At 49.9% G+C, this 26,032-nt stretch overlaps 8 protein-coding genes across 8 annotated transcripts; 5 read left to right on the forward strand and 3 right to left on the reverse strand.

Annotated features, from left to right (window-relative positions):
• Positions 1-55: 55 nt before the first annotated feature.
• On the forward strand, positions 56-904 carry PHATRDRAFT_46303 (predicted protein; the record flags this gene model as incomplete). The annotated part of the gene is made up of 1 exon (XM_002180495.1): positions 56-904. The coding sequence occupies one exon, from the start codon at positions 56-58 to the stop codon at positions 902-904; it is 849 nt and encodes a 282-aa protein (XP_002180531.1).
• A 407-nt stretch (positions 905-1,311) lies between these two features.
• On the reverse strand, positions 1,312-2,154 carry PHATRDRAFT_46304 (predicted protein; the record flags this gene model as incomplete). Its single annotated transcript, XM_002180687.1, has 1 exon — positions 1,312-2,154. One exon carries the CDS (start codon positions 2,152-2,154, stop codon positions 1,312-1,314), a length of 843 nt encoding a protein of 280 aa, XP_002180723.1.
• Positions 2,155-6,533: 4,379 nt separating this feature from the next.
• Positions 6,534-11,471, reverse strand: PHATRDRAFT_46306 (predicted protein; the record flags this gene model as incomplete). Its single annotated transcript, XM_002180688.1, has 3 exons — positions 6,534-7,321; positions 7,364-9,559; positions 9,631-11,471. The coding sequence occupies 3 exons, from the start codon at positions 11,469-11,471 to the stop codon at positions 7,276-7,278; spliced, it is 4,083 nt and encodes a 1,360-aa protein (XP_002180724.1). The 3' UTR covers positions 6,534-7,275.
• A 1,289-nt stretch (positions 11,472-12,760) lies between these two features.
• On the forward strand, positions 12,761-15,762 carry PHATRDRAFT_46307 (predicted protein; the record flags this gene model as incomplete). Its single annotated transcript, XM_002180496.1, has 1 exon — positions 12,761-15,762. The coding sequence occupies one exon, from the start codon at positions 12,761-12,763 to the stop codon at positions 15,665-15,667; it is 2,907 nt and encodes a 968-aa protein (XP_002180532.1). The 3' UTR covers positions 15,668-15,762.
• Positions 15,763-16,837: 1,075 nt separating this feature from the next.
• Positions 16,838-18,718, forward strand: PHATRDRAFT_46308 (predicted protein; the record flags this gene model as incomplete). Its single annotated transcript, XM_002180497.1, has 2 exons — positions 16,838-17,939; positions 17,970-18,718. 2 exons carry the CDS (start codon positions 16,838-16,840, stop codon positions 18,716-18,718), a joined length of 1,851 nt encoding a protein of 616 aa, XP_002180533.1.
• Positions 18,719-19,586: 868 nt separating this feature from the next.
• PHATRDRAFT_46309 (predicted protein) lies at positions 19,587-20,313 on the forward strand (the record flags this gene model as incomplete). Its single annotated transcript, XM_002180498.1, has 1 exon — positions 19,587-20,313. The coding sequence occupies exon 1, from the start codon at positions 19,642-19,644 to the stop codon at positions 20,311-20,313; it is 672 nt and encodes a 223-aa protein (XP_002180534.1). The 5' UTR covers positions 19,587-19,641.
• Positions 20,314-20,412: 99 nt separating this feature from the next.
• Positions 20,413-24,468, reverse strand: PHATRDRAFT_46310 (predicted protein; the record flags this gene model as incomplete). Its single annotated transcript, XM_002180689.1, has 3 exons — positions 20,413-20,777; positions 20,867-24,280; positions 24,380-24,468. 3 exons carry the CDS (start codon positions 24,466-24,468, stop codon positions 20,471-20,473), a joined length of 3,810 nt encoding a protein of 1,269 aa, XP_002180725.1. The 3' UTR covers positions 20,413-20,470.
• Positions 24,469-24,520: 52 nt separating this feature from the next.
• PHATRDRAFT_20708 (predicted protein) lies at positions 24,521-26,031 on the forward strand (the record flags this gene model as incomplete). Its single annotated transcript, XM_002180499.1, has 1 exon — positions 24,521-26,031. A coding segment is annotated over exon 1 (1,425 nt), but the record flags the coding sequence as incomplete, so codon positions are not given.
• Between the last annotated feature and the right edge of the window lies 1 nt (position 26,032).

The following is a 26,032-nucleotide window of genomic DNA, read 5'->3' on the forward strand; positions in this document are numbered from 1 at the left end:
ATCTCCTGAGCAAAGGTCAGTCAAGAACTTGCGTCACAGAATCCTCGTTTGTACAATGAGACTTACCGAGGTCCCGTGCCGAACGGGTCTCGCGATCCTCGCGTTGTTGATACCCGCCACGGCCTGGACGAGTCCTCCTACGACGAGACACTACTACGGTTCGTTCGCGTCATTCTCACGAGGGCCGGGTAAACACCGTGCACTGGTCGAGCGTGGGGCAACCAGCATCGATGTCTCGGTATCAACCCAGGATCAGCCCGTACTGTTGGATTCGGAAACGCTTTTGGCCGCCGCCGAATCCTTTATGCAAACCAGCACGGGGTACTATTCGGCTTTGGACGAGGATCGTCTGGCCGATGATTTTGTCTTTCGCGGGCCCGTAATTGGACCCTTGGGCAAGCACGACTACGCACGCGTGCTGGAGTACTTTGCCGTTTACCGGGCACTACCAGACGTGGCGCCCAACGCCTTTGGCTTTAGTGTGGATCCCGAAGATCCCCGCCGCGTTTGGTTTCTCCTCCGCGCCACGGGCACGTACCAGCAGTCCCTGGGTGGCGCTTTGGGGAACTTGGCGGCGACCGTCACACCGCCCGACCAACGGCAGTACCGTGGCTCGACCGAAGTTTGGAGTGTGACTTTCAACGAACGTCTCCAAGTGCGGTACCTCTCGGCGGGCTACGTCGCGGACTTGTACGAACCCAACGCCACTACGGGTGGCCGCGGATTGACATTTGGGGTACTGGCTTCTCTCGGCCTCCCTTTACCAGCCGGTGTAGGATCTCCCGTTCTGCAAGTGGTGCAGAAAGTTAGCAGATTTTTGGCCGGAACCGGTATCGTTCCCTTGCCATATTCCTCAGCGGACAACGTTCCATCCTGGTGGAAGAGTGACAAGTTTGGTGCCTGAAGCATGCCAAATGGCGTCGAATCTTCTCACTGACCGTGAGCAGCAGCTGCTACTCCAGCAGGCTGCGAAAGTGTCGTCCGTAGATTCGTTGTGTTTCTCTATTATAACGTGTGTTGCTCGTAAATAGAGTTTGTCTACGAATACGTCCCTGAAACACTTTTTACACGAAACAATTATAAGAAACTACAACCAATGAAAACTAGATATTCCTTTCCGATCTGGGCTTGGGAACGTCGGATATATACAGCCTCCAATTGATCTGGATGGCCATATCCGAATCCAACCCTTTTTACCACGAATGCGCATGTAACAGGGACAGCGCCCTTAGACCGTGTTGAGTACAAAGGGACCAAAGCTGGCCGACGCCAACCGTACAGTGAGCAACTGCATTCAGCAGGTCGGAACGTCTACTTTTCTGGATACAAGGTAGCTTTGAGCACACAGACGAAACCTTTGGATTTACCCGAGCTTCCGCCCAAGGAATCCAGAAATATTTCGAAGGCCGCTTGCCGATCCGCATTACCTCGAACGGCCACTCGTTCCATCAGGTTACTCATTGTGGTTTCAAACTGCCCAATGATACGGTGGCGTCCGTTCGCTTGCCAATCCTTGACTAAGATACGCATTGGCCAATTCAAGTCATTGTAACAGAGCTCTTCAAGTCCCACCGTGAAGGATTCCCAAAAGGGATTCAAATGGTCCTGTATGTGTGCGGACCGGTGCACGACATTCCATCTTACCACACCCGCCGTATGATCCGCATTCTTTTTGGCCAGTTCAAGAAAGGGATCCGATCGTCCCAATCCTAACAGACCAGGTTCAATATTCTTTATATCCAATCCTCGAAACTGTAATTCCATAATTCCGCGGTCGTTTCCTTGTATTGAGGTTTGGACGGATACGTACAGTTGGGCGGGCCCTTTGTAGTTCAATTGGGCGGACTTCAAATGTCCCGCAGCACCAAAAATCTCAGTGGCTTCGAAGGTAGCTTCCCCCAACAAGATATCGTCGTTATACTCGCGTTCGTCAAAGACCTGTATTTTGAGGGGCATGTAAATGGATGAATCGGTTTCGAAAAAGAGTACCGCAACCCAGTCCGGATCGGTAGTCTTTGGCAGGGTTTCCGTCTGACCAATCTTGGTGCCTTTGAGCGGACCATCGGTGATGGTCGCAACGGCATATGGCGACGGTGTGTGAAACCAGTTTCGCGGTAGATGCTCGGCGTGCATCGAAAGCTGGTAGCGCGTCATGGTAGCGTGTTGAATCTACAAGGAGGGTGAAGGTGACAACGACGATTGGTGACAGTCTCGGCAATGGAAAATTCGGTCTCGGGTGCGATTGCTTTGGTCTTTCGGTTGCGGTTCCGAATGGAAGATGTCATAAGTGAATAACGCAAGCTTATCTATTCATAATACGTTGTGTCGATTGAGATATTGAAAATAATAGTTTGAATCGAAATCTGCTGTCAATTAAGAACTAGACATAGTAGAGCGACGTGTCTTTATGTCGCACTACGCACAATCTGACCGGCGAGCATCGAACTCACTCTAAGGAATGAAATGTCGTGGTCCATCGGATGAGGGAATCCCGGCCTCGAGAGGGAACGATCAAAGAGATTGATCATCTAGTTACCGGTTTAGAACGTGTGCTATGCCGTCCATCGCCTTTCGCCTCCTACAAACCGAAAAGCAGCAGCACACCGTTGCCATCTACTATCGATTATAAGGAACGTGCCAAACAAAAACAACGGTTTTTACTGTTGGCATGTCGGAAAAGGTATGTTGGCGAATCCTCTGTAAAACTATTTCAGCTGTAGAAATTGTACTAGAACTACGTGGCCGAAATTGAGTTCAATCCAATTTTGGGTAGGCTTCCACAATTCTTGCTGCCACGAAGAGTTGTTCAGCGGCAAGCGAATCGTATAATACATAACACATCAACTCAGAGACACAGCAATTTAATCGCGAACACAGATTGAAAAGTTTTAACTTTCTGCGCTCATTAGAAGTTTTGTTACTAACACCTTAGACCTCATCGATCTCCAATTCCTTCCCTGGTACCAGGCGACACCCAAACGGGGCCGAGGGCGCCGTGGCGCACGAGGCAAACTTCGTCGGTTTCAAAATATTGATCATGTAGTGGTTGAGCAACCCTTTGCTCTAGAGGATCCCTCGAACCCTGCCACCGCTAGTGCTGTAGGCGAAGGATGCTACGTGTCGGCCACTGTACAGAACAAGCGCTATTACGGAGTCTTGATTGAACAGGCTGCCTTGGAAGCAGCATCAATCCTGTATTTTCAAAACGAAGCCAGCGGCTTGGATCTGAATCGAAGAATGCAGGCCATGTTGGCGTCAGGAATGTCACAAAAGAATAGCAACAATTCCATGGCTTCTAAAAACTTTGGTAAAAGACCGCATGAGGACAAATCAACTGGTCAAGGCGGTGATCCCAACACCATTAAAAAGCTCAAATTTGACAACATCGGAGAATATTGTGCTTTGACCACCATAGTGCCAAATGTCTCGCTAGACGCTACACCACAAGTCCAAAAGTTTCGCTACATTCCAGGTGAGAACGGCGCTTCGACTGGCGGGTATCGACTACTGTTGGCTACTTTTGCAAACGTCGACTCGGCAGCAGAGCATGATCTGGAACATGCTCAAGAAATCTTGAATGCGTGTCAAACGGGTGGGAGATTCGTGGGGAAGTATTACTATCAGTACCTGGTAAGTGCCTCTAAGTTTCTTCTCGGAATATATCGCGGCGAGCTCATCGGTTTTTTGACTGCTTTAGACAACGAAGACAACCCTGAAAGCTGCAGATGACCAGGTCGAAAGCAGCGAGGGAATGCGTATGTCAATGGGTTTGGAAACTTTTCTGACGTGTACACCTTTGCCGAGCTGGTTTCCTCTGAGTAACCTACAGGTTGCTCAGCAGAAAGTTTTGGAAATGCTCAGTATGAAGAAGGACAGCAACGGCAACGTGATCTGGAATGATAAATCGATGCCAATACCAATCATGGGTTTGGCAGGAACGGAAAGAGACACTATTCCGATGGAGCCGCGCTCTTTTGGGTATCGGGTTGTTGTCGTTGGAGGGGGTATTGCTGGATTGGCATGTTGCTTAGAGCTGTTTCGGGAATCCGAACGCGAAGGCATCGACTTAGAGGTAATCCTTGTAGAGGCGCGCTCGCGGTTGGGCGGGAGGCTTTGGACCGATAGACAAACATTCAAGTCAGCTGATCAAAGCTCTGCTTTCCCGGTTGATCTGGGGGCTTCCTGGATTCATGGTATTGATCAGAATCCACTTGCAGCGCTAGCTAGAGAAGCCGGTGTTGACTTCGTAACGACTAGTGAAGAAGTAAAGATGTTAAGGGCAGGGATGGAAGAGGTTGATAGCGAAAAAGACGAGAAGGCAGGGCAGCTTTTCGATACACTATTAGACCACGCCGTAAGTTGAAGAAGATTTAGATTGGCTGGATTCCAGTGCACGAGCTAGTATGTCGCTCACCACGTTCTCCTGTCTTCAAATACAGGCCGATGACTTGTGGGGATCCAAGGCTCGTTCGTCAGCTGGAGTCAGTCAAAGCGCCATTAGGTGGTATGCGTCTGAACTGCGAAGGGAGGGTGAGGGAGGCGAACCGCTGAGAACGGCGCCAGCGTCTCATCGACGATCATCGGATATTTCTGTAGATCAGGCTATCGGGCGCGCAATTGAAAAGCATAAATCTGCTGAGTTTGCGTTGCTTTCCGATGAAGAGCGTCGGATGCTGTTTTGGAACTTGAAGAACGTTGAATACGCGTTGGGTGCAAATGTGGCGGACCTTTCCATGAAATTTTGGGACATAGATGAACGACACGCCTTTGAAGGAGATCACGTCATTTTAAAGCAAGGATATTCTACTGTCGTGGAACACCTCGCGAGTGTTCTCGCTCGCTACGGGGATAGGTTCAAAGTCGAATCAGACTTTCCTGTCGGAAAGCTAGAGTATGCACGACAGACGGCTACTCAGTCATATTTTTCAAGCTCGTCTCGTCACCAGCATCTTGTTGAGCTATCCGATACGTGTCGTGTGACCTCTGAAAATGGGAAGCGAAGTTTTTTCTGTGATTTTGTTGTCTGTGCGGTTCCCCTAGGGGTACTTAAGGAATCCATAGAAAATGGAGAGAGCGGTAAGGACAAACTGAATTTCTTCCCTCAGTTACCGTTCTCCAAACGAGATGCTATTGGAGCAGTAGGATTTGGGCTGCTCAATAAGGTTTATCTTCAGTTCCCGTTCCCATTCTGGAGGGGTACGTCAACAATGAGGGAGGGCCAGACCCTTTTTGGGAATGCATCCGGGATAAATCCGCATCACTATATGTTCTTTGACATTGGAAAGGGGATAACAGGCAGCGACTCTGCTCCTGCAATCCTGATGTCTTTGATCTCAGGTAAAGAAGCAGTCAAAAGCGAGAGCATTCCCGAGACGCAAGTAGTTGCCGAAGCTGTTTCGACATTGCGTTCTCTTTTCGCCAAGGTTGAGGTTCCTTATCCAACTACGTTTAAGGTGACCCGTTGGGGCATGGATCGCTTTTCTCGTGGATCCTATACGTACTTACCACCAGGCACCACCGATCAGGATTTTCAGCTTCTTCAGTCGCCAGTCAATGGACATGGCGATTCCCTTCTGCTCGAAGGGTCTTCCGAAATCATGAGACTGTTCTTTGCTGGGGAGCACACAACCGCCCTCCATCCATCAATGGCACATGGGGCGCTGTTGTCAGGTATCAGGGCTGCGAAGGAGGTCGTGAGATCAATGTCCTTCGCCTTCTTTGACGACGAACATATAGATCGCGTGATACCCATTGCCTTGTATCGACATCTCAACCCGAAAAGATCACTAGAATGCGCTTTTTGTCTCCGGGAAGGAACCAGCGTACGGGAAGGCACACTTATAGCTTTCAAACGAGGTTCTCGCGAACTTCTTGCGCACAATAACTGTGCAGAAAATTGTCCCGAAGTGGAGGTTGCCGAAGGCCGTTGGAAGGATGTCATCAAAGCATGCAACAGAAGCAAAAGTATTGAATGCTGTATTTGTAAAACCGCTGGTGCGGCTATTGGATGCGTTGATGCAAATTGCTCTCGCTCTTTTCATTTCAGTTGTGCAGAAGATACAGGTTGGAGGTTCGAGCTTGATGGCAAGGTAAGAAACGAGTGGATGACTATCTGCATTGATTGCACTTTTTGGATCTCAATTGTGCTCCGTTGCCTTTGGACTGCTTGTAGAGCTTTGAATGCGATCTACATCGCGAGACGGACCGATACGACTCCAATAGAATATCTATGGATTATTACCTATCAAAACAACAGCCCAATGAGACGATTGCTTGCGCCCTTTGTGGCATGGAAGAAGATTTTAAAGATGCAGGGCCATTGCTCCCATTCCAACAAGGATTACGAAGTGATGCTGTACACGAGCACTGTGCCCGGTACACCACAATTGTTGATACTACACCCGACCCAATGTCAAGATTCGAAAAAGAATTCCGTCATGTCTTTGAAGCTATCGACCGTTCGGGAATCTGCGTCGAATGCGGTGTAAAGGGAGGAACCATTGGCTGCTCTTATCCTTCTTGTGCGGACCTTTACCACTTCCCTTGCGCAAAATCAACAGGCTGGAAATTTAAGGAAAGCCATCCTAAGTTTCGCTGCCCATATCACCGAGACTTTTCAAGCGATGGTACAAGTCAGCCTTCCAACAGAAAGGCCCCAGAGCACGCCGGACATAGGGGTTTGTTTCAGCACGCTCTATTTTCGCTTGAATCGCCACAGAACGAGGACACGCCAGGACACTTGGACATGCCTGGCACTGCTCTGGCTCCGGAGCTACAAAGTATTACAAGCAGCGCAAGAGACACAAGCGACTCGGAAAACGAAGTCGACGAGAAAACCCTACCCGAACCTCTATCGAAGGGAAGGCTGGATCGTCCCCTGACTTCAGAACTGGAACCTGATGCATTTACTGAAAATATTTTCGCTCGTTTATATCGCCCATCTTTGCGTCATAGATGGTATCTGGGTTTCGAAGCTACCCAAATTCCGCTTACCCGAAATAGTCTTCTGTCTGTGACGGCATGCCACGAAAATAATTCGATAGACGGCATGAAGATTGGCGATGTTGTTATGGCAGTAAATGGCAATAGCATTGGTTCGGAAGGACTAGAGTCAATCGAGAAGGTATTGATCTTTCTCAGCAAAGAAGTTGACGTCATTGTCGAGGTCCTACGCCAAATCAAAATTTAGTGCAACTTTGACCGCCGTAGCTATCCTCTAGGATTAGGCATCTGAACGAGTGGTGGATCTTTTAGGGAGATCACCAAAACCATATTTCATATAGTTTTGGAAACGGTCGACAGCAAACCTTCCGCGAGAGTCCTGAGTTTGTTGTCTGGTCTAGACTCTATAACATGGTACAACCTTGTGAACGCCTTGAGTGAACATGTGGACCGACCTGGGACCGACGATTCGCTATTTGTTTTATCGAGCGTAATGAGTGCAGTCAAAAGCTTAACGGCCGCTTCCTGCATATCTTGAATCTCGGGTTGGTCTCTGTCTTCAGGATATTGTAATGTGCGAAAGCACCAGTTGCACGCTATTTGAATACCATCGGAAGTATCTCTCCCTGGAAGATGGATCATGTCAAGTGACTGTAACCTGGTGCAAACAAGAAAGAGCGTTTCAAATGCCACAGCGACACACATGTGATCTTGCGGGTGTCCTCTGCCATGAATTTTCTCGGTTCCCCACCTGAGTATCCAAGGTCCAGTTGTCTTCGAAAACTCGGTCAACGACCTCTCCGGGGCGCGCTTTGCTACTCGAAGTAGAGCGTCCCAAAGAGCAACTCGTAGAGATCGTTCGGCGAAACGGTTAGCATCAAATCTAGAATCAGGTCTTGGTCTTGTTCCCGTGAGGTCAGTGCCTGACAGCAGTTTCGAAGCGAAGACATTGTTTTCCAGAATAGAATACACTTCGGAAGCAATATGCCGAACTGCAGCATTCCAAGAGGTGTAGAACATGGGCACTTCCTTCGATACATCGGTCCGACAAAGAGCTACTTCCCAAAATTTGTCAGCGAAGCCTTCTTCGCTTGCTCTTTCGATGCAATAAGATATAAACTCTATGCAACCACTCTGAAGGTGCTCTATATCAAAAGAACTTCCCCTTCGGTAGTTCGGATGGAACAGAAGAGTTTCGATTGCGGACGATGCTACAACCGTAAGTTCTTTTCCGTACTTGGAGTAGTCTGCATGCAAAAAATACTGGCAGACCACGAAAAGAACTGCTTTCGCAGACCTTATAGATTGAGGCCAACTCCCTTGGGCGTCTCCGTCTCGAAGATTCTCTAGAAGTCTTGAGTAGGAAGGCAAGAAAAGCCGATGAAAGACAGAAAAACCTTCAAGGTTCATTGACATCGACAAGTCGCTAGCGTCGACACCGAAAGGCATGAAGCGCCCAGCGATTTCTGCCGCGAGGCGACGTTCATTTACGTTGTAATCATCGTCTACGTCTGAAGACGGGTCAACACCAAGGCAACTTGCTACATGATCTGCCAGCAGTACATAGAGATTCAAGACGCCTTTTCGCCTAAACTCTGAAACATTTTCTCTGATGTGCATTTTAAAAAGCGAAGGAGGAACCGTACGCAATAGAAGAAATGGCAAAAGCCGATGAAAGACGATGTCAGCCGCGCATTCCGACACTTTGCTTGAAATCAGGGCAAGGCGGGATATCGAAAACTCTAGAACGCTCTTGACACCAAAACACATGCGCTTGATTTGAGTACCTCCAACCTCTGTTTGTGCGCTTGGCCCTTCCACCAATTCTCCAAATAATGCAAGGCATGCTAAACTTGAGGGGCACTTCACCATAGATTCTCCTATCTCAAGGAGAACGAGGCCATAAGAAGTCAAATCGTCGTTGTCCGTCCCAAAAAGTAGCCGTTGCCTCCAACATCTTCCGATCAAAGTACAAAGCTTTCTTATCACGGTGTCCCGGCGCAAGAGGTCTATTTCGCCTTCGACACAGCAAAGGGCTGTAACCAATGATTGAGTGCTTGAAAAAACATTATCTGTCTGAGGCTCCGGACGTAAAAGCTGCATTAGAGCGTTCAAAACAATTCCAACCGATACCTGGTTTTCTTCCTTGTCAACACGCTTCGAAAGTAGCTGTACGAGCCCCTGAGAAATCATTTCCGTTGAGCATCTTTGAAAAATATATTCATTTTCTCTGATAGCATCTTGAACGAGCCTACTTTCCTCGAAGCCTTCTAGCAAGAGCCTTGCAGCTTCTTCACTAAGGACAAGTCGATCATCTTCTTGCATCTTGCCGATGTTGGAGATGCAAAATTGAAGGATAGCAATAGTCCATTGTTGGTAACCTTGTTCCAAAATAAACTCTCGTAGATGCATGCTTCCAAGACGAGAAAAACTGGTAGCCACGATGTGACTGAGCGATCGAAATGTTGGCGCGGTTGAGCTTAGACCCGCAGCACACCACCGGCTCAATGCTTCAATCATTTCTGTAAAAAGTTTTGGAGGACTCTTTGGAGAAGCAGCAGTTTTCCAATTCGAAATTTCCAAAGGTAGACCTCCGTTTTCGTTCCACAATACTTTCCTTTGACCATAACAAAGGTGTGTGTCAGATACAGACATATGGTCAATCCTTTCTCGCTCACGGTGACTTACAATACTTGAACGGCGAGAGCTCCCACGTATTTGTTGTGGTCAAGGAACTCTCTAGCCATATCTTCTATTCGTTTTCTATATTGTGAGGACAAGATCAAGATTCGATTTTTCTTGGATGCTAACCAAACAAGGACTCCCCTAAACAACGCACGGCTATCACCAAAAAAGCTTGAGGCATCTCCTGGCCGCCCTAAGGCAGTCGCTCTTTCTAACCTTTCGACAATGTGTTCCGCGTCAGAGAGAATGATCAGGGAAGATATTCCCTGTTGTAGTCCTCCAATCGGCTCCCCTTCTGGTAAAAATTTGTATCCAACGATTGCTTTGCACCAACCATGGGTGAGCTTTGTCTCTTCCATTTCCAGTGAGGACCCCATTCGACAAGATTCAAGCGCGCATTGGTAGCTGGTGTACAATTCTCGCCAATCCGATAGAACAATGAGTCGGCATTCGTCCGCAATGCAAGTCGAATCGGTCTGCCACCTTACGTTTCCTGGATTGAGCCATTGCTGCTGAAATTCCCAAAGCTTGTTCAAGCTACTTGCGTTTTGCCAAATATGGGATTGTAAAGCAGCCGCATCCAAACTGCAATCCCCTTCCTCCTTTAATAAAATGAGACGATTTGCCGCCAATGCCACCAGCTCAAGAACTATGTCAATAGTCTGCTGAGTCAACACTGTACGTTTATTAGACCCCAAAGCCACCTTTGTCAATAGTGATACAACTTGCTGCATACTGTAGTCCAGCAGCTTGACCGACAGCAAATTAGGGCTTTTTTTCTGCTGTATCCAGTATTTCAAAATTGCAATGAACGCCAAAGCCCGCTGGCGTGCTACTCTGTGGTCAGGTGTTTCTAGCACAAGCAGTATTGACTCCGGGAGGTATTCCCATAGGACGACCCCCAAGCGAAGCTCGGCCAATCTCGATCGCTGCAGCAGCAGCTGATCCAGGATTGTGGACCAGATAAAAGTCTGATGTTCGGATGGTCGCATCAAGGTCTCATTGGCGACCAAGAGTAGCGCATCACGTCCCCACGTGGTGGAACGCTTGCTACGCAAACGGAGCAGTGTTACTGCGAGTTCCCGATTCAGAGTGCCGAAGGCCGGGCCCGATTGTAGAACCTGATCCATGGTGATCTTGTTCGTAGCGACTGTATCCGCGGTCGGACTCTCGGCAGAAAACGACGCCGTGTGAGATTCTGGGCGCCGCAATGACTGGATGTCGTTCCGGGCGGCCTCCGTGGCCACAGCGTCCATTTTCACATCATTTTCTATAATCTGAATCAAGGGTCTCGAGGCTTTCTTATTCGATAATACCTTTGGGCTCATCAAGGATAAAGTTCCCGATATCGGCGCCTCCGCGCCTTCCACGTCTCGTTCAACTTCAGTCATGCCGCGCCAAGGAGAGGCTGACAGTCTGGGAATGGGACCGTCCAAATTTGATTCTTCCTCCAGGATCTCAACGCGTCGCCTTGAAGACGTCTCCACAAGCCCCAAGGTATTTCTGTCGTTCGTTAACTCACTTTCTCCCAAACCAGCGAGGGACAAGGAAGTGATAGCCGTTTCGCCGATCGCAGTCGATGGTGATACACTCGACGGACCTTCCGCAATTTGGTTCTGCTCGCTCACAAAAAGTAGAGAGGTATCCCGGGGCGTTTCCTCCTTTTCCCATTCAATCAGAGTTGACGATTTAATCGGTACAGCAGGTACAGGAGTACTGTAACGGACTGGCGCGGACTGGTGCCGTCCCGCCGATCGAGTTCGACGACCATTCACGGAGGAGCTCTTTCGCAGTAAGAATCCCCGTTGAAAGCCTGATTTGTTCGACCGCTTCGGTTCTGACATGGCTCTATGAGTATCCTCATTCACATCGATGTGTCTAGCATATCGCCTTGAAGTAATCTGTTCGCATGCAGGAGCGATATTTCTTCCTTTCTTGGGCGACTTTTTCCTTCGCCATGGTTTTCGATCGTATTCACTACTCAAAGCCGGTCTCAATTTTTATTGGGGAATCGATGTTGTCGGCGTAAAACCCTGTTTTGTATCGTAGGGTTCAGTCCGCCCACCGCTCTCCCCGGGTACCAGAGACTGGTATAGGCTTTCTAGAATTGCAGAGATCGAGAGTATGACTCCTAGAGCGAGTAGCTTCTGTATCTCTCTACCTTCGAACTAACGACAGCTGACAATTACGAGTTACTATATAATTTCCTAACATTTAAAGAGCAGTAAGTGGGCCAAAAGCCTATGCCGTCTGGTCCATCAAGAAAGCATCCGGGCTCTAGCGAACGAGATTCACGGGTCCTGCCTCACTCACCCTCGGCCGCCCTTGTGTGCGAGGACTTGAGAAGGCGGCTGGTCGCAGTAACGGTGGACACACCGGTTTCTGGTCTAGGATTTAATCGTTCGCCGAGCCCAGACGCATTGGGAGACCTCAACCGTACGGAATGGCAGACGTGATGACCGAAGTTCTGAAACCTAGACTACTATCCGCATCTTTGCTTTTTGGAACCAAGATTAATAATATAGGACGAACCGGAACCAAAATAAGCGCCCTGCTTTCGGAAGCTCGTTAAGACCTTGTCTTCCTTAGTCGTAATTTCGCAAGGTTGTTTCTACGACTACGAACCCGAGCTGTGGCTCATTGTCCAAGCAAGACAGGGCTCTCTCTCCTTGACGAAGTCTCATCCAGTAGGATATCATGACTGGAAAGTGATCAAATTTGATTATGCGACTAGGAGAAGAGCACAAAGAAAGTTGTCGCGGAACGTTAATCACTTTCGAATAACTAAAAATATCGCCAAGATTGGATGAACCACTTCAATGATAAGTACAAGTGATATTTCTTGGTCATTTGAAGTTGTAGTAGCAATCTAAAGACACGAGACCCTCTGGGCGTATTTCGCCTTTCGCATGTTTGTGAAGAAGCTGGGAACGCGTGCAATATAAGCCACGAGCGCCTGCCTTGGTTCGGCAGGATTGGCTTTTCTTTACGACAGAGAGTCTAGCTAGTAGGGGTACCCGCCAGTTTACAGTTAGCAAGTCTGTTGACGGGTTTCCAGTTACAGTTAGTCCGGTTTGTCAATAGACACAGCCCAAGTATTGCCGTAGGAGGAACGGCATACTTTGTGGGGACCATGAACCGCAGCAAGAGTAGTAGTATAAACACTAGTCGCAGTAATGGCGGTGCTGGTGGTCTCTTTCAATGGCTCACCCGCAAAGGCGCTAGACGACATACTCGGGGAGGTAGCCAGGAGCCAGAGGCTGCTTCGGAAGGGCCCGCACCACTCTCCACAGCAAACCGACTAGACTGGAATTCTTCCATAGCCTCCATTGACACGTCGGATCTGCACAACACTCGCGCTCCGCGTCGAGGACGTCGACACCACGGTGGGAGCGACAGCGGGGATTGTCTGGGAGAATTCCTCCGCGACATTCCAGCTCCGCCACCGGCCAAAGTGAGCCCAGTAACCACCGGATCATCGTCGCAGAAGTCACTCGCCGCCACGCCGAAACCTCGGCATCTAGAGCGACATCAGTCCGCAGGTCCCGTAAGACACAGCGCACTCGATCCGTTTGAGCACGCATGTCTACGTGAACACGAGCGCGTCCCCCCAAGTCTCCAACATTCCTTTTGTAGTCCCCCAGAAGCCAGCAAACGGATTCGCCGGGAACGTAGTACACCGGACGCAACGCGTCGTCCGCATAGTCAGGGTCAGACAAGAGGAGAGTTGTCTAGCTGCGCCGCTGCCAGCACTGCTAGAGCTCCTTCAATCTCATATATCGAAACGTCGTCGAATCGCGTACTCCAGAGCCTCGGCCCTTCCACAACAGCAATGCCCGAACGGACCACAATTGCTACGTCCCGACAACAACAATGGGGCGATTCCTCGGAAGCCCTGCGTGTCGATGATTTGTTACAAATTATAGACAGCGAACCACACCACGATATCGACGTCAATGTGCAATCCCAGCCGACAACTAAGGCGGGGCGGAACGGGGTAAGGCCGGCACCAGCATCTGATTTAGTCGAGCCTGATGCTCTCCGAGAATCCGGGAGGAAAGTTGCGAGGCAGTCGAATCTCGCGACTGCGTCTCGGGGATCCACGGCCACGTCGCAAATTCCTGTGCTAGTGCTGCATACAGCGAATCTGTACAGCGATACGGAACAGGCGCTCAATGCCACCCGAAACGGGCCTCCGCCGTCTTTCCAATCGCTTTTAGTTCCAGAAACAGCGCCTTCATCAATTGGAGCAATATCTCATAAAGCTCCCACAAGAAGCATAGTAGTCAATCTGTCCTCGCCCAAAATGAATGGTTCGGGGGCTACCAAAGATGAAGTTACATTGCCGACAGAATCCGACTGTAACGACGACGACCTCGCTGCAGCTCGTGCAGTGCTTGAGGAAGCTATGAACTGGGATCGTAACACAGATAGACGGCCATCTTCATCCTCCCGAGCAGCAGTCTCGGAGCGTTCCATCACCTCCAATGCTAGCCATACCAGTCTACGCCAAAAGCCTCTCTATCAAACCACAAAACACCACTATTATAACACCCCTACCCTTGGAGAAACGATGAGCACTTACCGTGATGCCTACACCCAAGGTCACAACAGCAGCAATCGCAATCATGGGCTCAGTGTGACGCGGCATTCGTTTGCCGCTTCGGAAGCGACTACGCTAGCATTTTCGGAAGCGTCTGCCTGCTTTAGTGCGGGACCGGCACACTCGTCGGCCACAAGCTTGGAAAATTCTTCCTTTTCTCGATTTTCTATTCAAGAAGAAGACCTGCACGATTCGAATGGATCCCTGACAATCGAAGAATTGTGCAGGCAAAGGGCACGGTCGAAACTCGCTGAAGGTTCGCCTTCGTCGAGACTTCCGTCAGAACAGTCAGATCCGTATGTGACAGACGAAAGCACCGCTGAACGCTTGGCTGAAATCGAGCAAGAAAAGGAAATGCTAGAACTTGCCATTCAACGTAGTTTGAACGATTCGCAGAAGTTACAGGACTCTCACAGTGATTCGGGACCTTCTAGCACTCTCCCAACCAGCCGCAGCCGCAGTCATCTATCTTCTTTGTCTATAGGTTCGTCGACATCCCATAATACACGTGCTTTGCGCACGCCGTGCATTACAAGCGGAGAGCACCCGTCTCATCTGTACGGGTCTTCACCGCGGGAGAGAGAGAAATCTGTATCAAACCATCAACGCAACCTCAGGCTTGGTAGTTCTGCACCACGTCCGTCGTATAGCGGCGATGCCGTAGGCCACGCTTCCCTCACCTCTCATCTCCTAGGATATTGCCAGAACTTCGAGGATGCAGACAAAAGTAGCATCAACGATGAAGCAACAGCCGAAATGTTGGCGGAAGAGGAGCTTTTGGAATTGGCCATGGAACGTAGTTTACAGGATTTACAAGTTTCGTCGGTTACCGAGGAACCCAAGGGGCATCACAGAAATTCCCACTCAATTTCTAGCATCTACATGAATCCGAATCATGACACTATCGAGGATATTACTTCAACACACGATGATGACGACTGGTCGTCTCGGAAGCCATCAGCGCGAGCCGTCTTTACTCAAAGTATACCAGCCTTAACAACACCAAGTCGTCAACGACCTTCGTCTTCAATGTACGGTGGTGATGGCAACCTAGATGTCTTGATGGACGAAAGTGAGAGCGAAGGATGGGAAGATTTAGCCGAGCGATTGTGCGTCCCTGGAAGGCGCTCATCAGCCTCAAACTTGCCGAATAGCGTTCGCAACAACGCTTTAAGACTGTCCACACATCTCACTTCCAGAAACAATAAACGCGTGAACCATCCACATGTTCCTTCGTTATCGCACAAGGCAAGACATTCTCAAGCTACGAACATGTTGCCTTGGTCGGCGGAAGCAGCCTGGTCTCGAACCAGGCCGAGTAATTCGGATCACGACCGCCCGAAAATCCGCCATCGTTCTGTCGCCGTAAGCGCGTCAGACGACGACAGCTCGAGTCCATTGGACAAAGATAAAGGATCTTTCGAACGGAGTGTGTAGAGCAGCAAAATCTTGATCTTGCACTCCAACTATCGCTCCAGGGCAAAATCTAACAGGAATTGCCAAAACAAACATAAATTCAAGCACATGCAGGACTACGTAGGTTGCTTCCTGTTAGTCAACGATTCCCTTTTTCACCATGACCTATAGTTAGGCGTGCATTTTGTTACAGGGCTCATTGAAGGGCCCTCGATTTTCGACTACATGCCTGGAGCAGACCGAGTGCAGATTGATTGCAAGAATGCTTTTGGGTGGGTTAACGACCTAGCTAGAATACGAGTAGTTTAATCAAACCCAGAGCTGGTAGTTGTCTTACAACAGATGCGTACACCTTCGACACAAAACGATCCGATATGTAAAAATCAAAAAGATGTGTTTTTGTAGTTAGACTAAGTATTCGCAAATGACGAAAGAGGGCTTGATGCAATGGTCATCATTCTTCACGGTTCGGCACGACTATATCAAAAGTCGAGCTGTAGTCAAATAAACGAAAGTGGACGCAGCATTAGGAGGCATCTTAATTCAAATTGATTTGCAGCTGGTCTTGTCATTCCGTGGCTGCAAGTCTTGCCATTTCTCGATATTTTTCTACTCATCATTTTTGGACGAACTAATGCAACACAATTATCCGAACATCGATTGTGAAATGTCTCGAGAAGAAAGTAAATCGTTAGGGTTAACAAGATATATTTTACACCAACAGTAAAAAATATGACGCTTGGAGTTATTTGCATATATGATCGAACGGCTTATTCGGCTATTGAAGTACTGTCCATAATCCAGAACAAACAGAAGCAATTCGAGTTCACACGAGTCTCTAATTTCTTACTTAAAGGTAGATAAATAAACAGGAGGTTGAATGCCTCTTCTGTTATGACCCTAACACTGCCCTTGTATTCGCTATCAACCAGGCGACACTGAAATTTTACGACTTCGCCGTTCTAAGATGCACCCGTGGCAAAAACGATAAGGTAGCCGCGTAGGCGTGTTCGTTGCACCACGTGCGTTTCGTCGAAAAATCCATCTGGTTTTCGGACGAGTAGATATTGCATTCTCAGTACTCGTGGTGCAATACCGTCCCGAACAAATATTGCTTCTTCGGAGAGGCGCGAGTGGCCCAGTCCATCGTCACATCCTTCGAGAACAGAGAACAGGAAACAGTTTATAACCATGACTTCAACAAAGCAAATCAGCAGCAGGTGCCCTCGTTTTACTACGAATACTCCTCCCAATCAAGACGAGCGAGCTGTGGATCTCGGACATGCCACAAATGAGGAATCGCTCTCACAACAGAGAGCTACATTATCGAAACCGGCGATACGAAAAGCAGAGTCTCCCGAGGCATTTCCGAACAACTTTCCTCCGATGGAACCTTCCCACTGCGCCAAGCTCTATGTGCCATCGAAGGAATTTGATAGCTCCATCCTAACTCATTTTTCGGATGTTTCGGTACACGGACGCAGTATCAACGTTGTTCCCGAAGATTTCCCCTCTTTAAGCCGAGTGAAGAGCCCCGATTCCAATATCGAGTTTGTTAACAATGGAAGGCCTACAAGTCTTTCAACTAAAGCGCAAAGCAAAGAAATGCAGTCCAGGACAGATAGTACTATTAGAAGTTCTTCCAACAAAAACATTTCTCTAAAGTTGGCTCCGGAAAAGCGCTACGCTCTACAGGAAGCAGGACGCTCACTCGATGCGTTCGGGGATCGCTCTCGCGATAACAGTGGGACATCGTCTGCAACCTTCATTCGCACTAACAGACGGATCGCAAGAAATGAATCTAACATTTCCCCCCCGCATAGAAGTTTGGACGGTGGGGAATTCGAAATTGAAGTCTACCACAGACCTGCTATGAAGCGACTAGAAGAGCACAACGAAGACGTCGCCAATTTCCAGCGCTGCTCTGACAGAATCGTGCAAGATTCTCATAGCCAAACCAATGCTATGAAATTACTCATACCAGCATGTCCAAAGACATGGCAATCTGCCAGCTCTCCATCGGATAGGCTATTGCGGCATGATGACGCTGCCAGCCTAGGAGGTCACGATTGCTTCGCCGTTTTGGGCCAAGGACGTGAAATAATGGATCGTGCCTTGGAATTGAGCCTTAACGATTCAGTAGGATTAAGTGGCCACACCGAAGACGATCCCTCCCAGTTTAATGAAGGGGAACCAATGGATCGTCTTTCCGAAATAGATCAAGACAAACGCCGTTTCGGTCTGAATAGAGACCGTAGCCAACAGGATGCTTCCTCGAGAACATCGCACACAGGTGTGTCGTCTGCTTTTGCGTTTTCCATAGCTGGAACGATGGCTAGTCGTAGCCATGTTTCTGTTCACCAGATGGATGCAGACAGCGATACAGAAGATCAAGACGATTTGTCTCCGCGAAGTGGGCGAGTGTCGAGAGGACGGTGGCTGCCACAGCACACTCGTTGGGAAGAGCGGAAAGATGAAGAACCAGAAACGTCCGACCACATTCCTCAGATTGCAACGAGAGACATCGACTGGAGGCCGCGCAGTATCGATTCTCCAAGCTTCATTTCATCATCTTATCATAGCCGTGCAAAGGGTAGCTCAAATGGCAAATGCCCCTTAGAGCAAACTCATGCTCAGAGAACGAACAACCATAGCCGAAACACAAACAGCAGCCGTACAGACGGACGGCCGAGTCGTTACATAGAGTTTCAAAAAGAGATTGGATGGTCATCCCATTCTCGCTCTTCATCGCGGCATTCCAAAAAAGATGACGCTCCACGAAAGCCTCGGCATGCGACGAGTAGATCTCCCACAAAGGATATCGAATGGGCTCCACGTAACGTCGATATTCCTCCTTCCGAAAGCCGCAGTAGCCGTCGGACTCGCTGCTTCTCTCCGATTGATAGACGCGAAATTAACTGGTTGCCTAAAGGTATATCCCTCGTGACCCCTATCTCAGATAGAGAAAAAAAATTGAGAATGAGTTGTGGCGGCGACTTTTCGCCAATCAAGCCCGCTCGTCACTGGCAGCAGATCACGAAAGAGCAGGCAACGCTCGAGTCCAGCAATTAGCCGATCTCAATATGCCAATTTGTGCGCAACATATTATCTCGTGCACTGCAATCCTTTCGCCTTTAAAATTGGAACATACGGAGATCGAATCGAACAAGGAGCCAACAGTTCCCACACCCGGGATAGAGCACGTGTACTATTTTCGTCCACTGGTCAGGACTGGATATCACAAAGTTAGCACGGGATTCAATAAACAAAAACAATTCCAGCTGGATTTTTTCCCCCGCTAAATTTGGCATGTGCATTTGCTGGAAAAACTATTATTGGACACTGACAGTGAGTGCTCATACAACACATGCAAAAACTCGTTTTGCATGAGTTCAAAAAGCTCCATAAGTAACTTATCAGCTGTAGAACACACGAACGTCCGAATATTTTTTTCTATGGAAATGCTTGGTATATAATTCCCTATTTCGCTGTTAGTACATATGATCTCGGTGGATTAGAAGCGGCAAAACGGACATTTCTGCTCCCAGTGAAAAGTTCAGCCTTCACAACATGCACGACTACCGATTGTTCATGATCTTTTTTGTTTTCACCATCTTCAGGCAAACCCATCAACAGAGTATTTACTCATGTTGATCAATGAACAGAAAGAGACCTGCCACATCATGCCCGGATATTACACCGCTTCCTTCTTTCCACGATGTGTTGTCCTCCAATGAAAAGCATACACTGAAATCGGTGCTCCGTCTTGGCAGAAAATTCAGTATTGAGCAGAATTTAATTGATTCAGAAGAAGTGGTATTGTTGACTGTCTTCCCCTGAAGCCACAGGCACCGTGCCATAATCCTACGCAGTCCCATCAGTTGTTTGTAAACTCAGTACGGCGAACATACGGACTAGAAGACAGTACAGATTACAGCGTCTCTGCAACAGCAACTTATTTGGCGTGCAACAACAGATGGCAGAGCAACGCTGATATGGAGCGTCGTTATGTTTACCCTCGAGAATACGCTCCTGAAATTGATGCTCGTATCGTGTCCGCTCGTGGGAGCTACACAAACGATATGTTCCGACAAATAGCTCAAACGTCGTCGGGAATCGCGTGCTACCCCACAGCACCCCACACTCATTCCGATCGTGACCGTTCTTCCATTGGCGAGCATCCAAACGGTAGTATTTCGGTTAATAAGGAAAGAGAAGAGGAAATGGTTCACTTTGCTTTTGAACGGTCGCATCAAGATTCTGATTTGGGTATCATAGCAAGTTCAACAATCACTTCGTGTTCCTGGATCGATCAATGTCTGGAGAATTGTTTGAACTGTCGTGGGTGCAACAGTCTGCCCTTTAACTCAAACTCTCTGGTTGATGGTCTTACTACTGTGCGCTTGGCAGAGGAAGAGCCAGAGAAGGAGCTGATACATCTGGCCATGGAGCTGAGCTGCAAAGGCGAGAACGAGCGCCTTCCACGCATCCAACATAACTCAGAGAACGTCGAACGGATGACCCGAGTAGAGCGGAAAATGTTTGAGCTTGCTATGGAGCGATCCATTGCCGATTCGGAAGCCTCCCTTCGTTCACGCTATATGAAGCGTTGTAATGACCGAATTGACTTTGAAATATTGGGAAACCAAAAACTACAGCGAGTGTAGTTTGTAGTGGAGTCCCACATCGTTGTCTATCGCCCATTTAGAGTTGATCACAATTTGACTCACATCAAGCGAGGTAATACGGTGACTCTATACGTTCGTTTTAGCCGAAAACTCCTTTTTCGCTGCTTACAAGAGAAAGTAATCATAGTGCTCAACACTAGCTCGGTACATTGATCGGCTTCAATTCGGCCTCGTTAACAACAAAGGAGACTGCATCGGAAATACGCATGGTTTCGACTCCTTGCCGTTTGAAAAAAGCAATCACTCTATCCAAGTCGCGCTCCAGCAGCGGTCTCGCTTCAGGGTGACGTAGATCTACAGCCTGTCCAAAATCAATCAACACTGGTTGAAGATCCTGATCATTTTCAACGTATGTAGATGGATTGTCGACGAGAAATGCGGGAACCACCATTATATTGTACTCGCTCAGATCCCCATGCACTAGTCTACCTTTCGTATATAGTCTGCAGAATCAGGAACGACGGCAATGGTTCCACGTGAGCCCTATGTAGGATTTGTTTTTACGTTGCTGTCAAAGGTTTCACGGACTTACCTTTGGATAGCCTCCATCACCTGAGTGTAAAGAGTCGTCCATTTCTTGCTACCTTTTCGCAAATCCAGTTCTCTCAACTGTGGTGACGGCCACCCATTCATGCCCATGAAACGCATGAACAAAACGTTTTCCTTTTGTAAAAGTGGCGTTGGCACAGGAACGCCGGCTCGAATTGCTCTCATTAAATTTCGAAATTCTTTCTCAGCCCAAATTTCCAGCTGCTCTCTATTACTTGCTTTCCTGAAATTGGCACGGGCATACCTAGGGTCACCTTCTACGTAGTCACCGCGGCCCTTGAATTCTTGTATACGCTTGAAAACTTTCATTGCAACGTCAAACCCTTCGCTTTCCTCGCCCTTTTCGGCATGATACACCACAGCCTCTTTACCCTCCTTCACGACTCCGTTGCATCGTTCGATCAACCCGCTATTGATCGCACGAGTAATTTGCATGCGCACAGCTGGGTCCATGGCGCCACCCTTGGTTGCATCGGTATCCGAACCAGCCCTCCCGGTGCCGTGGGTGGCAACCCCCTTTTTCTTGTCTCTACGGACAGAGTGAAGGAACGAATTGAAGGCCTTGTTCCCGATTCGCGCTAGTCCGTGCTCGTCGGTATCCAAACCCAGCCGGTGCGCGTTGGCCTGCTCGTGGAGTTCGGCATCGTGTTTGGTACGAACTTCGTTGTTGGGTCCTACGACGGAGTGCTGGTCACGTCGGGACCACTCCTGTCGAGTGGTGCTGTTCATGCGAAAACCTGCCGCGGCTAACTGCACTTCTTCTTCGTCCTCTAAAGGATGCCGCATAACGGGTGGATCCGAAGAATGAACGGCCCCAATGGTGCTAAATCGGCCAGACTGCTCGGCTCGAAGCTCGGCGCGAGTGATGGTTCGGATATTGCCTTGCTGCGTACCTCGGGCCGCCACTTGCTGTCGCTGGCGTGCTTCCTCTTCGTCCTGCATTTGCCAAGCGAGCAAAAGAGAATCTCTTTCCGATTCTTCGTCGGCTTCCCGTAAGGCTCGTTCAATAGCTTCCGCCTCAGCCGCCGAAAGTTCCCCGTTTTGAGTGTCGGTATGGGTATCTCCTGCCTCAGGCGCATCGACTAGTGCGCTGTTCTCTTGCCACGTATCGTCATCGGTCAGTGCCTGCTGAATCGACCGTATTTCCTCAGCGGACAAGTGATGCTCTGCGCCCCTCCAGTCGTAGTCGTCGGCGAAGGACTGATTGGCGGTGGCCGGACCCGTGATCGAAGTCTCCGAGTCGGCGGCGGTACTAGCGGTGGTGACCGCTGTACTAACGGAACGCAAGGTTGTGACGGGTGGTAAAGGCATATCGGCAGATGGTGGAGCCAGCATGGGTCCCGCAGAGAGGCCGGATGACTGCGAGGCGCGGAGGGCTTTTTGCCTTTGTTGCACTTCAGACCCATCCCACTCTTGACTTTGGCTTTCGTTTGTGTTGCGGTACTCGTCAAGGTACGTGAATCCGAGTAACGGATCACGAACAGCGTGTCGCGGAACGGTAGCAGAGGACGACTCCATTGCAGAAGAGGCCCCAGAAATGGACCTTGCTGAATCGACCAGCAATAGCTCATCTGACGAAAGTTCCTCCAAACGCTGGAACGAGGGACCTAAGTGCTGAACGAGTGGGGATCGGTAGTTGTAGCCAGCACTTCTCGCACTGCTGGTACTCGCGGGACTGATCCCATTGTCTGGGGAAGCCGCATCACGGGGGGTCCAGGACGATGTAACGGAGACGGACGTTGAAGCGGGTGACGCCCCAGCGCACGCGTATTGACCCTCACGGAGCCGCCAGGAACTGCTACTAAGTGGAGTCGTCAGAGGGGACGAGTCCTTGTGAGAACCTTCAAGGTTCTGCAACGATCCTTGTCCAGCCGGAGTAGTCGGCGGGGAAGAGGACAAAGTGGTGGACGACGGTCGTACGGGCAAATCCAAAGATGGCTCTGGATCGCTATCCGTCAGAGCTTCCGGAGACAAGTCATCATCCTCATTGGGGGAAGAACCCACCGTCGTTTCTTCTTCGTGAAGAGTAGCAAGCATGCGAGCCACAGGATGAGGCTTTTGGGGCAAGGAGGCGTTGTGATGAAAATCGTTCTGGTGTCGCCGAATGCCTTCGCGTAAGGCTTGTTCAATCAACGATACTTCCACGGCGCTCAGGTCTGTTTTGGACACTTGTGTTTCTTTTCGTACCGAGGGACGTTCCGAAACCGCTGCTGGTTGTGCATTTTGCGGGTCGCCGGGGGGAGCGTGGGACTCGTGCGGGGCGGTCCGAGTGGACGCGGCAGTCGCGGAATGTACCGATCCCACATCGGTCAGGGAACGTTCCAGGGCTATCCGAATCAACTCTTCTTCCTGAGCCAATTCGACCATTAAGAGGGAAGACTTTTCGGCTTGGTGTTGTCGTTGCTGCTGCTCCATCATAATATCGCGCAAGCTGGGTTGCCGCGGTACGGAAGAGGGAGCCGATGCCCAGGGTGCGTGTCGGGGTCCCGGTGTGGTCATTTCCGGAGGTGCCGCACAGTCCATTTCGGCGAGCAAGTGCTCGACGTTGAGACTTGCGTACGAGGATTCCTGCAAACTGGTGGCTGTAAGGTTCGTATTGTGTGTGGAGGAGCGGAGATCGTTCAGGTCCAATTCGTTGTGTTCGTCAACTTTGTTCGGAAGCGGCAATTCTTTTGGTTGTTCGGTAGTGTCGTGTAATTCACCGTCAAAGAGTAAGGCGTCGTTGTGGGATTCGTTAACTGAGGCGTCGTTGTGGGATTCGTTAACATGTTCGAGGGCGTCTTGACTACTGTTTTGATCCGAATGTTCAATCGTAGAGTTTCGAAGGTCGTCTTCCATGACGTTCTTCTTGTAATGTGTTTTGTACGATCGATCGACTTTTGATTTTCGGGAAACGGTCCCAGGGGTGGTCGTGCCACGCGGGTTGTCAGCACGTGCCGCACGGGAGCGATGGAAGGCCTTTCGACGATGGGTGTCTCGATGGGTGGCAGCGACGGGTGCACTGGCGTACAACGGAACTACACAGAATGGGTTTGGTGTTCCGCAAGGCACCGCGGCACCAATTCCGTCCGCTTGAAGGTTGTTGGTTGGTTGAGGAGGAACGGACTCGGGTCGAACGTAGTATATATCCTGGTAGACAAGCGGGGATTCGTTTCGACAAAAGTGACGAAACCGACGGAAAACGACGTACGGCGTCTCTCGAATGGAACACGAGAGCCGAAATCGTTTCCAGGCGGCTTTGTCCGGTACGTAAGGAATTCTCTCTAGGTATGTCTGGTGTCTTCTCTCCCCTACAAAAACGCACGGGAAAGAAGTGTTCGCAGTCCATCCAGAACCAAACGAGACCGCGTCCGAGGAAATGTATTTAGGACCTTGGAGGGTTCGGTCCGCAGGTGTACTGGAAGAGTTCAGTTATACCTATTGTAGAATATATCTGGCAATGACTCTTGATATAGTCAGGGATTGCACACTACAGAGTCGGATGACGGAAGGACACATCACGAGTTCGTTCGCCGCTCCTCCGTCTCGCACGTTGTTGGTGGAACCCGTAGATGGAGGAAAAGGGTGCCGATGCGATGGAAACATGACGGACCGAGAAATGCGCCGGTATGGTAGGGACACACACTTCTTCGCTCCAATTATTGTTCGCTCGGCACCAAGTCCATTCCCGTCGCTTCCGTCGTACGCAACCCCCCATTTTGGCACACACAGTCCGACATCCTCATGAGGTCCGGTTTGGCTGTCGTCTCCATTTCTGGGCTGGTGATGCTCACCTCCACTGCGGTTGGGGGGTTAGCGACGAGTCGACCCAACTTGCCGCCGCTTTCGGGTACCACTTCCATTGCACCGCACCTGCCTTTGGCACGTAGTGCCATGGAGTACTTGGACGCCAGTCCCGATCCTTTCCACGCCGTACAAACCTCCATCGAACGATTGGAAGCGGCGGGCTTTACCTCACTGTCCGAAACCTCCACCGTCGACACCGGAAAAATCGTTCCGGGCGGCAAATACTACTTTACCCGCAACAAATCCACACTCGTCGCGTTTGCTGTCGGAGACCGGTACCAACCCGGCAACGGCTTTAAAATTATTGGCGGACACACGGACTCGCCCAATCTGCGCGTCAAACCGCGCTCGCTACGGACCGCCGCCGGCTGCGTGCAGGTCGGGGTGGAATGCTACGGGGGCGGACTCTGGCATACCTGGTTCGATCGGGATTTGGGTGTGTCCGGGCGTGTGTTGGTCCGGAGCCGCGATGATGCGCGCAAGGTCACGCAGAGACTCGTTCGTATGGATCGAGCCCTCCTGCGGGTATCCAACCTGGCGATTCATCTGCAGTCTGCCAAAGAGAGGGAAGCCTTTAAAGTGAACAAGGAAGACGATCTTTCACCAATTCTCGCGATGGAAGCGGAAAAGTCCCTCAACGGCGGGGAAAACAAGACCAAGGATGGGTGGACCGAGTACCAAGAACCCGCCCTGCTCGAAGTACTCGCACACGAACTCAACGTCCGAGTCGAAGATATCGCCGACTTTGAGCTCAGTCTGTTTGATGTCCAAAAAGCAAGTTTGGGCGGAGTCTTTTCGGAGTTTATCCACTCGTCGCGTTTGGACAATCTCGCCAGTTGCTTCCTCGCGGTACAAGCTTTGGTGGATCACGTGGAGGCCGGCAGCACTGCTAAGGACTCGGACATTTCCATGATTGTCTTGTACGATCACGAAGAGGTCGGTAGCAACTCCGCCGTGGGAGCCGCATCGCCAATAATGGCGGAAGCCGTCCAACGCATTGCGGCAGCCTTGGGCAACCAGGAAAGTACGGAAACTTACGCAGCCTGTATTCGCAACAGCTTTTGTTGCAGTGTCGATCAGGCCCACGCTTTGCATCCGAACTATGCAAGCAAGCACGAAAAGAATCACCAGCCAAAGATGAACCAGGGCATGGTGATTAAGCGCAACGCCAATCAAAGGTACGCCACCAACGCCGTGACGGGCTTCTTGATGCGCGAAATTTCCCGCCGCGCCGGGCTGCCACCCATTCAGGAGTTTATTGTACGACAAGATTGTGGCTGTGGTTCGACAATCGGACCGCTGATCAGTACAGCTACGGGTATTCGGACAATTGATATGGGCTGCCCCCAACTTTCCATGCATT

This window comes from Phaeodactylum tricornutum, chromosome 9 (genome assembly GCF_000150955.2).
Source record: "Phaeodactylum tricornutum CCAP 1055/1 chromosome 9, whole genome shotgun sequence".
Taxonomy (NCBI): Eukaryota; Bacillariophyta; class Bacillariophyceae; order Surirellales; family Neidiaceae; genus Phaeodactylum; species Phaeodactylum tricornutum.